Genomic DNA, 12,714 nt, shown 5'->3' with positions numbered 1-12,714 from the left:
GAAACATATTTGCACACCAATTGTCTCATTTGGAGTAATTCTGATTGCATCTTCTCCTGATTTTGTTTCATCAGATTCATTTTTTCATTGTGTTTATCCTTTAACTCGGTTATCTCCTGTGTTAACCTTTGTACGGCCTCATTAGACGAATCCTCTGCAACAATATTTCCTAAGGAAGATCTACTACCCCATAGCACAGAAGGAGTTGGACCAAGTCCTAAACCACGAACATACCCACTTTTGTCATTTCCGAACACCTGGGAATACACATCGCCTTCCCAAGCAACACTGCGAGGAGGTTGATCAGTAGAGCTCTCACTATTATTCATCCTTCATTTATCATTTTATGACCACAGAATACATAAATCCAAGTTGGAATTCATTTATTCGCTTTTATGTTTTTTTCTAAACTATTCCCCAATTCAAAAATTTAAATAAAAAAAAAATCTTACGATCGCATTGGCAGAATCAACATCCAGTGGTCTACCATCCTTACGTTGTTTATGAGTTAATAAGAAAATTTCTGCTCGTGTAGGTTCTACCCCATTTACAGCCTAATACAATAAAATTGGTGTCAGATATGCGTGAAAAAAAAGAATTTTAAAATATTATAATTAGCAATTTTTACAAGTTTACCTGCTCATTCATCAAGGTAGCAATACTTTTGGATCCTCCTGTGTGAGGCATCTTTTGATTGGCCCTATTGTTTCTATTTGCTTGGCTACGCCTCTGTCATTGAAATATTAAAATGATATTTTATAAATTATAAATAAAAATTGAGCATAACTAAAATCAAAACACTGAAATAATGAAGTAGAGGTGATTTAAAGATTTGTTAATACCTTAGCTTTATCTGAAAGCCAATAGGAGACAAGACCACTCCATTGATCCCTCGGTATGCGACTTGGTCTATTTTTCAGCAAAGCGTCTTTAAACTTATATTTTGGCAGATACTCACCTTTTAAATCGCACTTGTAATCTTTCCATTTCTTTCCTAGTGACTTTAGGACATAAGCTTCTCCCCGTCATGGGATACAGAACTTCTTCTAAAAAAATAAAGCCAACATTTAGAAGAAAATATCATGTATAAAAGATTGAACTCGTTCATATAATAATAATAATAATAATAATAATAATAATAATAATAACAACAACAATAATAATAATAACAGTTGTAGTAATAATAATAATAACAAAAACTACTACTACTACATACCCTCACAAAATCCACCAATTTCTTCTTTTCCTCCTTGTCAAAATTTCTCCAATCATCTACATGTAGAGGTGTTAGTTCTGGAGTTCTTGCAATAATTCCTAGAAAGCTAGAAAGCTTTCGACCTTTTTCCCCAATAGCTTGGTTACGATTATTAAACGGCACATCAACTACCTTCCCCGGAGGAAGTTTCCAAACATCTTTCAGTAAAGTAGGCCCACGAACCTTTCCTGGCTCCAAATTACCTGGAATGGAAGATCTAAAGGTCATCAAATGGCAAAAGTATATATGGTCAACACTAAATGTATACCAAAAGGTAAATATTTATCTTCAATTAATTAATAAATGTATATATGCCTTCAAAGTCACTCTAATTTGGATTAGCTCTAAAATTCCAAGCATCAGAGAAGCTACTGGAAAGCTACTTAATGTAAATGTTTTACAGAAACCAAGTATTGCTCTTCGGATTGATGTACGAATCTAATGGCAAGTGGAATAAATCTCGTGCTACTGGAATGTGCTACTGAAATCAGCAGCCAAGACCTCACATGCATCTAATGTCAACAAAATCAGTATCATCAACTGGTACAAAGCTTCAGGCCAGATCTGTTGGAAGAGGGTTTTTAATACTAGCAACACATACAGGGAGCAAGGCAAGAGGAAAACAATAGAAGCAACACTGGGTACTAAGTGGAGATACAGAAACAACTGGAAAGTACAACACAAAACATCACAAAGAAGGTCATGGAAACAACATGATATGCTAGACCATTTGTGGATGAGGCACAAGGGAGAAGTTCTTAGCTTGTGGATGAGGCAGCACGTTTTAACTGGATCTAGGTGATATACACATTCTTAAAAGCAGGAACTTAACACATACAACTAGAAGACTATATCAGGATACACATACAGTAGAGTTAACATAGAATCATGGAAATGGGCAGTGATAGCAACAAACAAGCACACTGGGACATTGCGCTGGACAGGATACTACTGGGCAGTACTATGACATAACATTGGCTACTATGGTGTGGACAACTGAGTGGTAGTAGGTGGCTGGAGTGGTTCTTTTGACATAAGTGCAAGTTTTGTCACTTCAATTCTTTGGCATACAGTTAAGTGAAGCGATGGATTATGGTGAGCAAAATCCTGTTGAGAAGTTTCAAGGTGACTTAAGACAGGTTTTGAATGAAAAAAGACGTTTGGCTAATGCTGATAGAAGAGCTGATCAAGATCAACAAAGTAACACCAGCAGGTGAACTGGGGTACTTGGTCGACCTACTGCTGCTGCTGCTGAACTGTTGGAAAAACCAGCAGGTTTTCATGTCTCGGCTGGGAATACTGAAGGTCAAGAACTCGCAGGTAGTGATGCTATGGATGATGCAGCTGCTACAGGGGTTAGGACAGTGCATGAACAAGATAATCACTCTCAAAAGAGTGCAATGGTTCAGCCCAATGCTGGATTTAATATAGGACACAATCAGGTAAATGCATCAAAGGAAAATGATGGATCTTGTAGTAATGTTCATAAGGGGAATAAGATGTTAACAGTGGAGGCTAGGCCTAGTAATATGATTCTTCATGACAAGGATGGATATACAAATAAAGAAGATGAGAATTGGAGTGTAAAAGAGGCTGCTACAGGTTTTAAGGCAATGTTTACAGAAGCTAAGAACTCTCAAAAAATTGCACTTGAGCAGTACTATGACATAACATTGGCTACTATAGCAAGCACATTGCGCTGGACAACACTACTATGGTTGCTAATTACACTATATAAACTAGTTAGATTAACACACAATAAAGATTTGAAAATAATTTCAGAGAAAAGTGGTACCTGATTCATCATCATTATGTTGAACTTCAGTGCCACCAACAGAACTGTTCAACTCATTAGATTGATCATCATGTGCATGGTCTTCAGAGTTGTTCCTACTATCCATCAACTGCTGAATATAAGGCTGGGCCGCAGTATGGTTTTGAGCATCCATCAAATGCTCAATATAAGGTCGCGCATCTTCATCGTCGTCTTGTTCAATTACAAGTCGGTTGCGACGTCTAGTTCGCATAGTTCCTTCTCCAAAAATAAAAAAATTATCTAGTTGCATTAAGCTATATTAGTACCAGATTAACTCCAATAGATCAGTAGGTCACGTGCAAAACAGGAGGAAGCACCGTCCTATTCTCAAGATGTGAGAAACATTAACAACTCGTGCACACAAACAAAGCCTTGTGACAAAGGTTGTTTTAGAGATAAGAGTTATTGATGCACTAATAAAACAATTATCAAGTGATAATACCACCTTAGCATATCACATTTAAATGGATATAATAAGCAAAATATAAGTAAAAGAAAGCACAACGAATTCACTCAAACATCCAATATCAAACTTCTGAAGTAAAAAAATAACACCCTTAGAAGTTCTTAAATAACACTTGCAAAAAAATATTCTATAAGTTCCACCTATCTTATTCAGAATCACATTCATTTTCTATGTCATTTCCTCCCTCAACATTAGCTTCACCATCATTTAGAGAAGCTTGAGAATGTACGTTTGTATCAATTACTATCCCATCAATACCACTTCTTACCCAATCATTATACTCATCTTCTAAAACACGAGCATTTTCTAAAAGAGCTAAGTCAGTGGCATCACTCTGCGTTGATGACTCAAGATGCACACTATTTTCCTTCCCCATATTAAAAATGTCTCGAGGTTTAATTAACCTAGGGACAAACCATTCATGATCTTGAGGATCTTGGACAAATATTACTTGTTGAGCTTGTTCTGCAAAAATAAAGGGCTCATGACGTTCTCGATCGCCAGAGTCTGTCAGGTGTGAGAAATTCACAAGTGTGAAACCCAAGTCATCTTCCTTAATTCCTCTACCTTTGGTTACATCAATCCAATCACACTTAAATAAGACAACCTTAAATTTTTCATAGTAGTTTAACTCCACAATATCATTCAATCTGCCATAATATGTGATATTTGCAGATTTTGGAGCATTGTCACTTGTGCTTGCATAACTTTCAGTCTTTGAAACGACCATAACACCACTATTTTGTGTCACCTTGAACTCCTCACTTTGTTTCGTTCGGAATCGATAGCCATTATTTACATCGAACGCACTAAATCTTTTTGCAATGTAACTCGGCCCTCGTGCAATGACTTTAACATCCTTTAAGATGTTAGATGTAGCTTCCAACTCCTTTACCTAACCAAATAAAAGATACAACTATAAATGTGGATATCTGTGCAAGGACAATAATTAATGTAACCAATGACTTAGTCCTACACTCCTACAACTTACTTGCTCTTTGAACCACTCATGGAATGTATCGAAATGAACACGGTCAAGTTGATGTTGTGTCAAACGACGTTTACGATGTGCTCTTTTGATTTCAGCAATATGTTCCCTATTCACGTAACTCGCATATATCAATTTTGTTATCAAATAAGTAATATACATATATTAAATAATAGATATAACACTTACTTTTTATAATTCTCAACGACTTCTGACTCGCAATTGAAAAGCACATGCCGATGTGTTTGCAACCATGTTTTCTCATCCAACTCAAATACATCTACTCCACCGTATGACTCCCCAACAGTAGGAAAAAGACATTCTTCTTTACTAGTCTCATGCTCAATCTCATCATTGCATTTTCTTGAACAATAAGACCATGAATCTCCACCCTCAAAATATCGTGAGCAAAATGCCATACACTCATTTGCTATGTATGCTTCTGCTATTGAACCTTCTGGACATGCACGATTACGAACATATGATTTTAAAGTACCCAAAAACCTATGGAACAAAGTAATATTATTAGTTTGATATTAGAATATTTAACAACTAAAGACATAAGAAAAAGATTCAGTGATATTCTTCTTACCTCTCAATTGGGTACATCCAGCGATAATGTACGGGTCCCGCGTGTTTAGCCTCAATTGCCAAGTGAATTACCAAGTGTATCATAACACTAAAGAATCCTGGGAGGAAGAGTTTCTCCATAATAGACAATGTTTCTGGAATTGTTTCTTCAAGTAACTTTAACTCTTCTAGTTTTATCTCTTTGCTACACAGAACACGAAAGAATGTGCATAGTTCAATTAAAATTGAACTAACTCTTTTATCTACTGATCTCCGCAAGGCACGAGGAAGAAGTTCTTGCATTAAAACATAACAATCATGAGTTTTTAGCCCAGATATCTTTCGTTTGCGAAAGCAACGTGAGATATTAGACGCTTAACCATCTGGAAACTTGACATTTTGTAGTACTTCATAAAATAACTCCTTTTCCATCGGAGACATTGTGAAAAAAGTAGGAGGAAGATATGATCTACCACTAGCTCGGTACTGAGGCCATTAGCTTGGTCTTATTTTCATCTCTTCAAGTCTAATCGAGCCTCTAAGTTGTCTTTAGACTTTTTACCAAGATCCAATAATGTATAATTATGTTATCACACACGTTCTTTTCTATGTGCATCACATCAAGATTATGGCGCACCAAGTTAAATTTCCAATAAGGAAGATAAAAAAAATACTTCTCTTTTTCCATGTGCTTTTCATCACCCCATTTACCGTTTCACTTGACTAACCAAGAGTAAATTTTATATCTTTAACTTGATTCAGCACTACTGAACCAGTTACTGGACAAGGTGCAGATCTTGTTTCTTTAGTCCCATCAAATGATTTTGCATCATTCCGATATTTGTGTCCTGACTTCAAGAAGCGGCGATGCCCCATATAACAAAACTTCCTGCCATGTTTGAGCCTTCTAGATCGAGTGTTTATATTACAAGACGGGCATGCAAATCTACCATAATTTCACCATCCAGAGAGAGTACCATATGCTGGAAAATCATTTATCGTCCACATGAGAGCTGCTCGCATTTGGAATATCTCCTTAGTGGAGGCAACGTATGTTTCTGCACCAACATCCCATAATTCATTTAACTCTTCTATTAGAGGTTGCAAAAAGACATCAATATTATTTCCAGGCGCTTTTGGTCCAGGAATAAGTAAGGATAGAATGAAAAACTCTTGTTTCATGCACTTCCATGGTGGAAGATTATATGGCATTAAAATCACTGGCCATGCACTGTGAACAGTTCGCATTGTGCCAAATGGATTAAACCCATCAGAAGCTAATCCTAGGCGCACATTGCGAGGGTCTCCAGCAAATTCCAGATATTTATTATCAAAAATTTTCCAAGCTTCAGAATCTGCAGGATGTCGTAGAACTCCATCTTTGTTGTGCTCTTCATGATGCCATCGCATTGCTTTGGAAGTTTCTAATGACATAAACAATCTCTGTAGCCTCTGTTTTAAAGGAAAATACCTTAGGACCTTGGCTGGAATTTTTCTAGCATCATTTTTCCATCTAGAAGCCCCACAAACATTGCATTTATTGATATTCTTATTAGCAAACTCTTTCCTAAAAAGCATGCAATCGTTGGGACAAGAACAGAGGAGGAATAAACACAATCATCGCACGTCAATTTACAACAATCGGATATCAGAAAAGACTCGCATATGCAGAAAAAACTGTACTTTCGCAAAGCTCAAATTGCAACAGTTGACGGCACGAATTTGTACCTGGTAGAAAATTGTTTTGTTAACAAACATAAGAAATTGAAATCTGAATTCTGTAACGATCTTGAAACCTACAGGAAAAGAGAAGTGGAAACGGATAAAACAGAGAATACTAACAATGACGATAGAGCATAATCGAGCAGCACAATCCTAACTCCACTGTTAATCGCTTCTGCTGGGTGAAAAAACGAAAATACCTGAGGAAGAAGAGCAGTTATCTGGGGAAGAAGCTGGCCGGAGACCTTCGACTCTGTTAATCTGGCCGGCGATTGTACGATTTTGTGATTCTGCGATTCTAGCTGGAGAAGAACAATAGTTATCTCGTTCAATGAAACGATAAAAACTCGCCAGAACTATATGTAGACTCTGGAAATTGTATCCTGTTCGATGAAGGAAAATCAATATGTGAGATTCCTATCCTATTCGACGAAGGAAACTTGAATCCCGTTCAGAATAGGTTTTCCTATTTTTTCTGATTGGAGGGAATCGATCGATTATTTTTTGTGCAAATTGGAGGGAATCGATCGATTATTTTTTGTGCAAACTGGAGGGAATCAATCGATTATTTTTTGTGCAAAATAATTTGGAGGGAACGATTAATTTGGCAGGGAGGGAAAGTTTAAAAAAAAAAAAGAAAAACCTATATATGCACGGTTAGTCGATTAATTGTTTTTAATGGCAATTTATTTTAATTGCCGGTATAAGGTTATTTTTTAGTGGCCAATGGTCATTTGCCGCATATATTTTAGCTTATAGAATATATTAGCGGCAATTGACTTATTGCCGCTAAATAATTGACGCCAAATGTCCTTTTTGTAGTAGTGAGTGTCCGCACAATGGCATCCCGGATCAGATGCTGGGACAGAGATTCTATATGGGTTTGGCTAACGGTTTGAAGGACAATGTAGACGCTTCTGTCGGGAGTGCCTTGAGCAAAACATTCATAGAGTGTAAGATTCTTCTTGACAAGATGTGTCAAAATTCAGGCTGGATGACGAGAGATACAACATTCACTCCAATAGTGCATTCTGTCGCTCTTGACCCAAACCATACAAATGCAGAAAACATAGCCACTCTCATGACCCAGATGAGCTTGCTGACAAAGAACATCGATGGGATGGGTACGAAACACGTGCACATTGTTGATACCACAAATGGAGGCTTATGCACTCCTTGCATAAACCAGTCATATGTGTGCTCGTGGAGTGGAGAGAATGACAACCAGGGCTTCAAAGAAGACATGAATTATGTAAATAATTTTGGAGGTTAGAGGAAAGGTGGGCAGCAATGGGGACTGACATCAAACTAGCAGTACAAACCAAACCAGCCACAACACAATCCCAATCCAAGAGGAGCACGACCTCAAGACCAAGTCGTGCCTTATCAAAGGCAGTAGGGCTATAATCAGCAGCACCAGCAACAGTTGGCCTACCAACCACCTCATCAACATCAGACAGTAACATGATCGAAATCAGGGGCATGCCATAACAACTCATTGGGACAAATGGAAAGATGCAGGAGAAGTTAGCTGCACATGATTCAGCAATTAAAGGCATTGAAACTCAATTGGGACAGCTATCTATGGCCTTGAACAATCGCCCACAAGGAACATTGCCTACAGATACAAACATTAATCCAAAGGAGCAGAACCCAAATCAGCTCATGGCAGTGAGTCTCATAAATGGAAGAGATTTAGACAGGGAGCAAGAAGTTGCTCAATCTAGGAGAGAGACAACGCCAACTACTCCAGTTACATTAGAGACATATGAGTCAGCAAAGCTCACCGAGGTTATAATTGAACATGCATAGGTTGACAAGGGTAAGGAGAAGGAAGGAAAACAACTCCCAGTTAAGGTGGTAGAAAAAGCTTCCAGCAAAGAAAAGACACAAAGTAGTGGGCGGTGGTAGAAAAAGCTTCCAGCAAAGAAAAGACACAAAGTAGTGGGTAGAGGTTGACTCATGCACCATTCCCTCAGAGGTTGGCAAAGCAAAAGAAAGATGATCAATACAGGAAATTTATAGAAATGTTTAGAAAAATTCAATTGAATATTCCACTAATGGATGCTTTGAGGGAAATGCCAGGGTATGCAAAAACGATGAAGGACCTGATGTCGCAAAAATTTGACTTGCAGGACCTATCCACTATAACTTTGACGCAGACCTGCAGCGTGGTAGTGACAAGGCCTATGGCTCAAAAGGTGTCTGATCCAGGTAGTTTCACCATCCCATGCACCATTGGGAGTTATGTTTTTGCTAAAGCATTGGGTGACTTGGGAGCCAGTATAAACTTGATGCTTTTGGCAATCTATACGAAATTGGGCATTGGCAGAGCTAAACCAACCTCAATGTTGCTGCAACTAGCTGATCGCACAGTCAAAAGACCGACATGAATTCTTGATGATGTGCTTGTTATAGTGGGGAAATTTGTATTCCCTGCAGACTTCATCATTATTGACTGTCAAGTGGACGAAGAGATACCAATCATTCTAGGAAGGCCGTTTTTAGCCACTGGGAGAGCATTGATTGATTGTGAGACTGGAGAATTGAAAATGAGGTTGAACAATGAATAAAAAATATTCAATGTTCAACACTCTATAAGGAGACCCAGAGAATTTGTAAATTGCTCGCTAGTGGAGGCCGTGAATGTAATACTACAAGAGGAGGATGAGACTATTAATGTCAGTGATCCGTTAGAAGCCTTCTTTAGGAATCTGGAAAATATGGATGGTGAGGAGTTGGTAGAGTGGGTCATGGCTCTCGAAGGTCAAGGGCTCTGGAAAAGGGAACCCCGGTTCGAGCCCCTACACTTAGAAGAAAGAACAACACCACCTCCGAAACCATCGATAGAGGAGCCACCATATTTGGACCTGGAACCGCTTCCAGATCACCTCACGTACGCTTTCTTAGGGTCTAATTCTACTTTACCTATTATTATGTCATTCGGTTTGCTAGCTGTGTAGGTAGAGCAACTCCTACAGGTTTTACAAGAATGTAAGACTGCTATTGGTTGGTCCATGGCAGACGTAAAGGCTATCAGCCCAGATGTTTGTATGCATAAGATTCTCTTGGAAGAAGGGCACAAACCTTCCAGAGAACATCAACTAAGGATGAACCCGAATATGAAAGAGGTGGTGACGAAGGAAGTGATCAAGTGGTTAGATGCGGGTATAATCTTCCCCATCTCAGACAGCAATTGTGTCAGCCCCGTTCAGTGTATGACGAAGAAGGGAGGAATGACGGTCGTACAAAATGAGAATAACGTGTTGATCTCGACTCGTACAGTCACGGGCTGACGGATTTGCATGGATTATCAAAAATTGAACACAGCCACCCGGAAGGACCATTTCCCCCTTGCCATTCATTGACCAAATGTTGGACTGGTTGGCCGGGGGATCTCACTTCTGTTTCTTGGATGGATATTCGGGGTACAATCAGATCTCAATAGCCCCTGAAGACAGAGAGAAAACATCCTTCACCTGTCCGTATGACATCTTTGCATTTCGGAGAATGCCTTTTGGACTTTGCAATGCACTGGCTACATTCCAGCGGTGTATTTTATCCATTATCACGGACATGGTTGAAGACATTATAGAGGTATTTATGGATGATTTCTCCGTGGTGGGGGATTTATTCGAGGACTGTCCTCACAATTTAAGAGGAGTGCTCAGAAGATGTACGGAGACAAATTTTGTGCTGAATTGGGAAAGGTGCCATTTTATGATACAAGAAGGGATAGTCTTGGGGCATCGAGTGTCCAGTAAAGGAATTGAGGTCGACCATGCTAAGGTTGACGTGATTGAGAACTTTCCACTGCCCACTTTGGTCAAGGCGGTGAGTAGTTTCCTTGGGCATGCCGATTCTACAGGCGATTCATAAAAGATTTCTCTAAGATCGCTAGCCCTTTATCTAAACTCCTTGAAAAGGATCAGCCCTTTGTGTTTTCTAATGATTGCAGGTTGGCATTTGAGGAGCTGAAGAAGAGATTGGTGACTGCACCCATAACTGTTGCACCCAACTGGGAGCAACTATTCGAGCTCATGTGCGACGCAAGTGAGTATGCTATAGGAGCAGTCTTGGGGCAGCAAAATGACAAGCTGATGCACCTAATTTACTATGCAAGCAGAACACTAAGCAACGCACAACTCAATTAGACAATGACAAAAAAGGAGATGTTGGCTGTAGTTTTTGCATTCGACAAATTCAGGTCGTGCTTGATTTGTTCAAAAGTTATTGTTTATACTGACCATGCAGCAATTAGGTACTTGATAAGTATTGGCCAACTCTGTTCAAGGATGCCCATGCTTGGGAAAGTTGCGATGAGTGCCAAAGGACAGGCAACATATCTCGACGTCACGAGATGCCGATAGCTACTATTCAAGAGGTGGAGGTATTTGACATGTGGGAGATTGACTTTATGGGGCCATTCGTCAGCTCGTATGGTAACAAATACATACTGGTGGCAGTTGACTATGTCTCCAAATGGGTTGAAGATATGGCTCTCCCAACCAATGAGGCAAAAGGGCGGACAAGATTTCTAAAGGAAAACATCTTCACACGTTATGGCACCCCGAGAGCTATAATCAGTGATGGTGGAACCCATTTTTTTGCAATAGAGCGTTCGCACGGCTGTTGGAAAGTATGGAGTTCGCCATAAAGTGACCACACCTTATCACCCACAGTCGAGCGGGCAAGTTGAAATGTCAAACCGGGAAATCAAAAGTGTCCTAACCAAGACAGTGAATGCGACAAGGACTGATTGGGCTAAAAAGCTGGATGATGCATTATGGGCATACCACACAGCATTTAAAACTTCAATCGGTATGTCACCACATAAGTTCGTGTTTGGAAAAGCATGCCACCTTCCGGTGGAGCTTGAGCATAAAGCCCTTTGGGCACTATGGCAGTTAAATTTGGATATGGAGACCGCATGTACCAGTAGAGTTACTAAGTTACATGAACTCGAGGAATTCAGGTTCCATGCATTTGAGAATGCAAGATTGTACAAAGAAAGGATGAAAATGATGCATGATAAACTTATTCTAGATCAGAACTTCAAACCCTAAGATCTAGTGTTGTTATACAACTCGAGACTAAGATTGCTTCCGGGTAAATTGAAGTCTCAATGGTCAGGACCCTTCAGAGTGGTGCAAGTGTTCTCAAGTGGAGTTATAGAAATCGAATCCAAAGATGGAACAAATAAGTTCATGGTGAATGGGAAAAGGTTGAAACATTACCTTGGAATGGTCGAAGAAAAGGGGGATAAAGTGATGATATCTTTGGAAGAGCCCCAATACACGAGCGAAGATAATAATAAAAGCCCGCGTCGTGCCGCAACGTTAAATCGGGCGCTTCCTGGTAGGCAACCCATGGTTTGTTGTAAATCGTCGTGCCGCGATATTAAATTAGGAGCTTCCTGGGAGGCAACCCATTATTCTTCTTTGTTCTTGTTTTTGTAATTGATTTTTAAATGTTGACAATATTGGCCGATCTACTAAGGCGCAGGAACAAAAGTATGCGCAGTGGAAGGACTCGGGGTGACAAAATTATCCCGGAGATAGTCAAAAGTGCGAAAAAGCAAAAAAAATTTTGGATGCCTAAATCCGCGGCCGCGTATTTGATCGCCGATCAACCGCGGATTTTGCACAGGTCTTTTTCTGCGGCTGCGGATTGAACCGCGGATGCGGCGCTGTTCAAGTTCAGTTAAAATATTTTCGTTTCTTTTCTTTTCTTTTCTCTTCTCCCCTTTTAGTTAGTTTTTTTTTTACTTATTCCCCCCCCCCTTTTCACCGTCCACTCCCTATTTCTCCCTCCCTACCCCCCCCCCCCCCAATTAACAAGTATATCTAACAAAACCCTTTTCTCATCCCTTCCCCAAAACAAAAATAATGCCCCCT

The 12,714-nt window shown here is 39.5% G+C and overlaps 2 protein-coding genes across 2 annotated transcripts; both read left to right on the top strand.

The window, feature by feature from the left end:
- Positions 1-8,877: 8,877 nt before the first annotated feature.
- On the top strand, positions 8,878-9,210 carry LOC109238579. Its single transcript, XM_019405065.1, has one exon. It carries the CDS (start codon positions 8,878-8,880, stop codon positions 9,208-9,210), a length of 333 nt encoding a protein of 110 aa, XP_019260610.1.
- A 1,967-nt stretch (positions 9,211-11,177) lies between these two features.
- LOC109238578 lies at positions 11,178-11,883 on the top strand. Its single transcript, XM_019405064.1, has 2 exons — positions 11,178-11,333; positions 11,434-11,883. The coding sequence occupies exons 1-2, from the start codon at positions 11,178-11,180 to the stop codon at positions 11,881-11,883; spliced, it is 606 nt and encodes a 201-aa protein (XP_019260609.1).
- The last annotated feature ends 831 nt before the right edge of the window (positions 11,884-12,714 follow it).

The sequence above is a fragment of the Nicotiana attenuata genome, unplaced genomic scaffold (genome assembly GCF_001879085.1).
Source record: "Nicotiana attenuata strain UT unplaced genomic scaffold, NIATTr2, whole genome shotgun sequence".
Classification (NCBI taxonomy): domain Eukaryota; kingdom Viridiplantae; phylum Streptophyta; class Magnoliopsida; order Solanales; family Solanaceae; genus Nicotiana; species Nicotiana attenuata.
The sequence above is the reverse complement of the archived record's forward strand: the minus strand, read 5'-3'. Positions and strand labels throughout refer to the sequence as shown.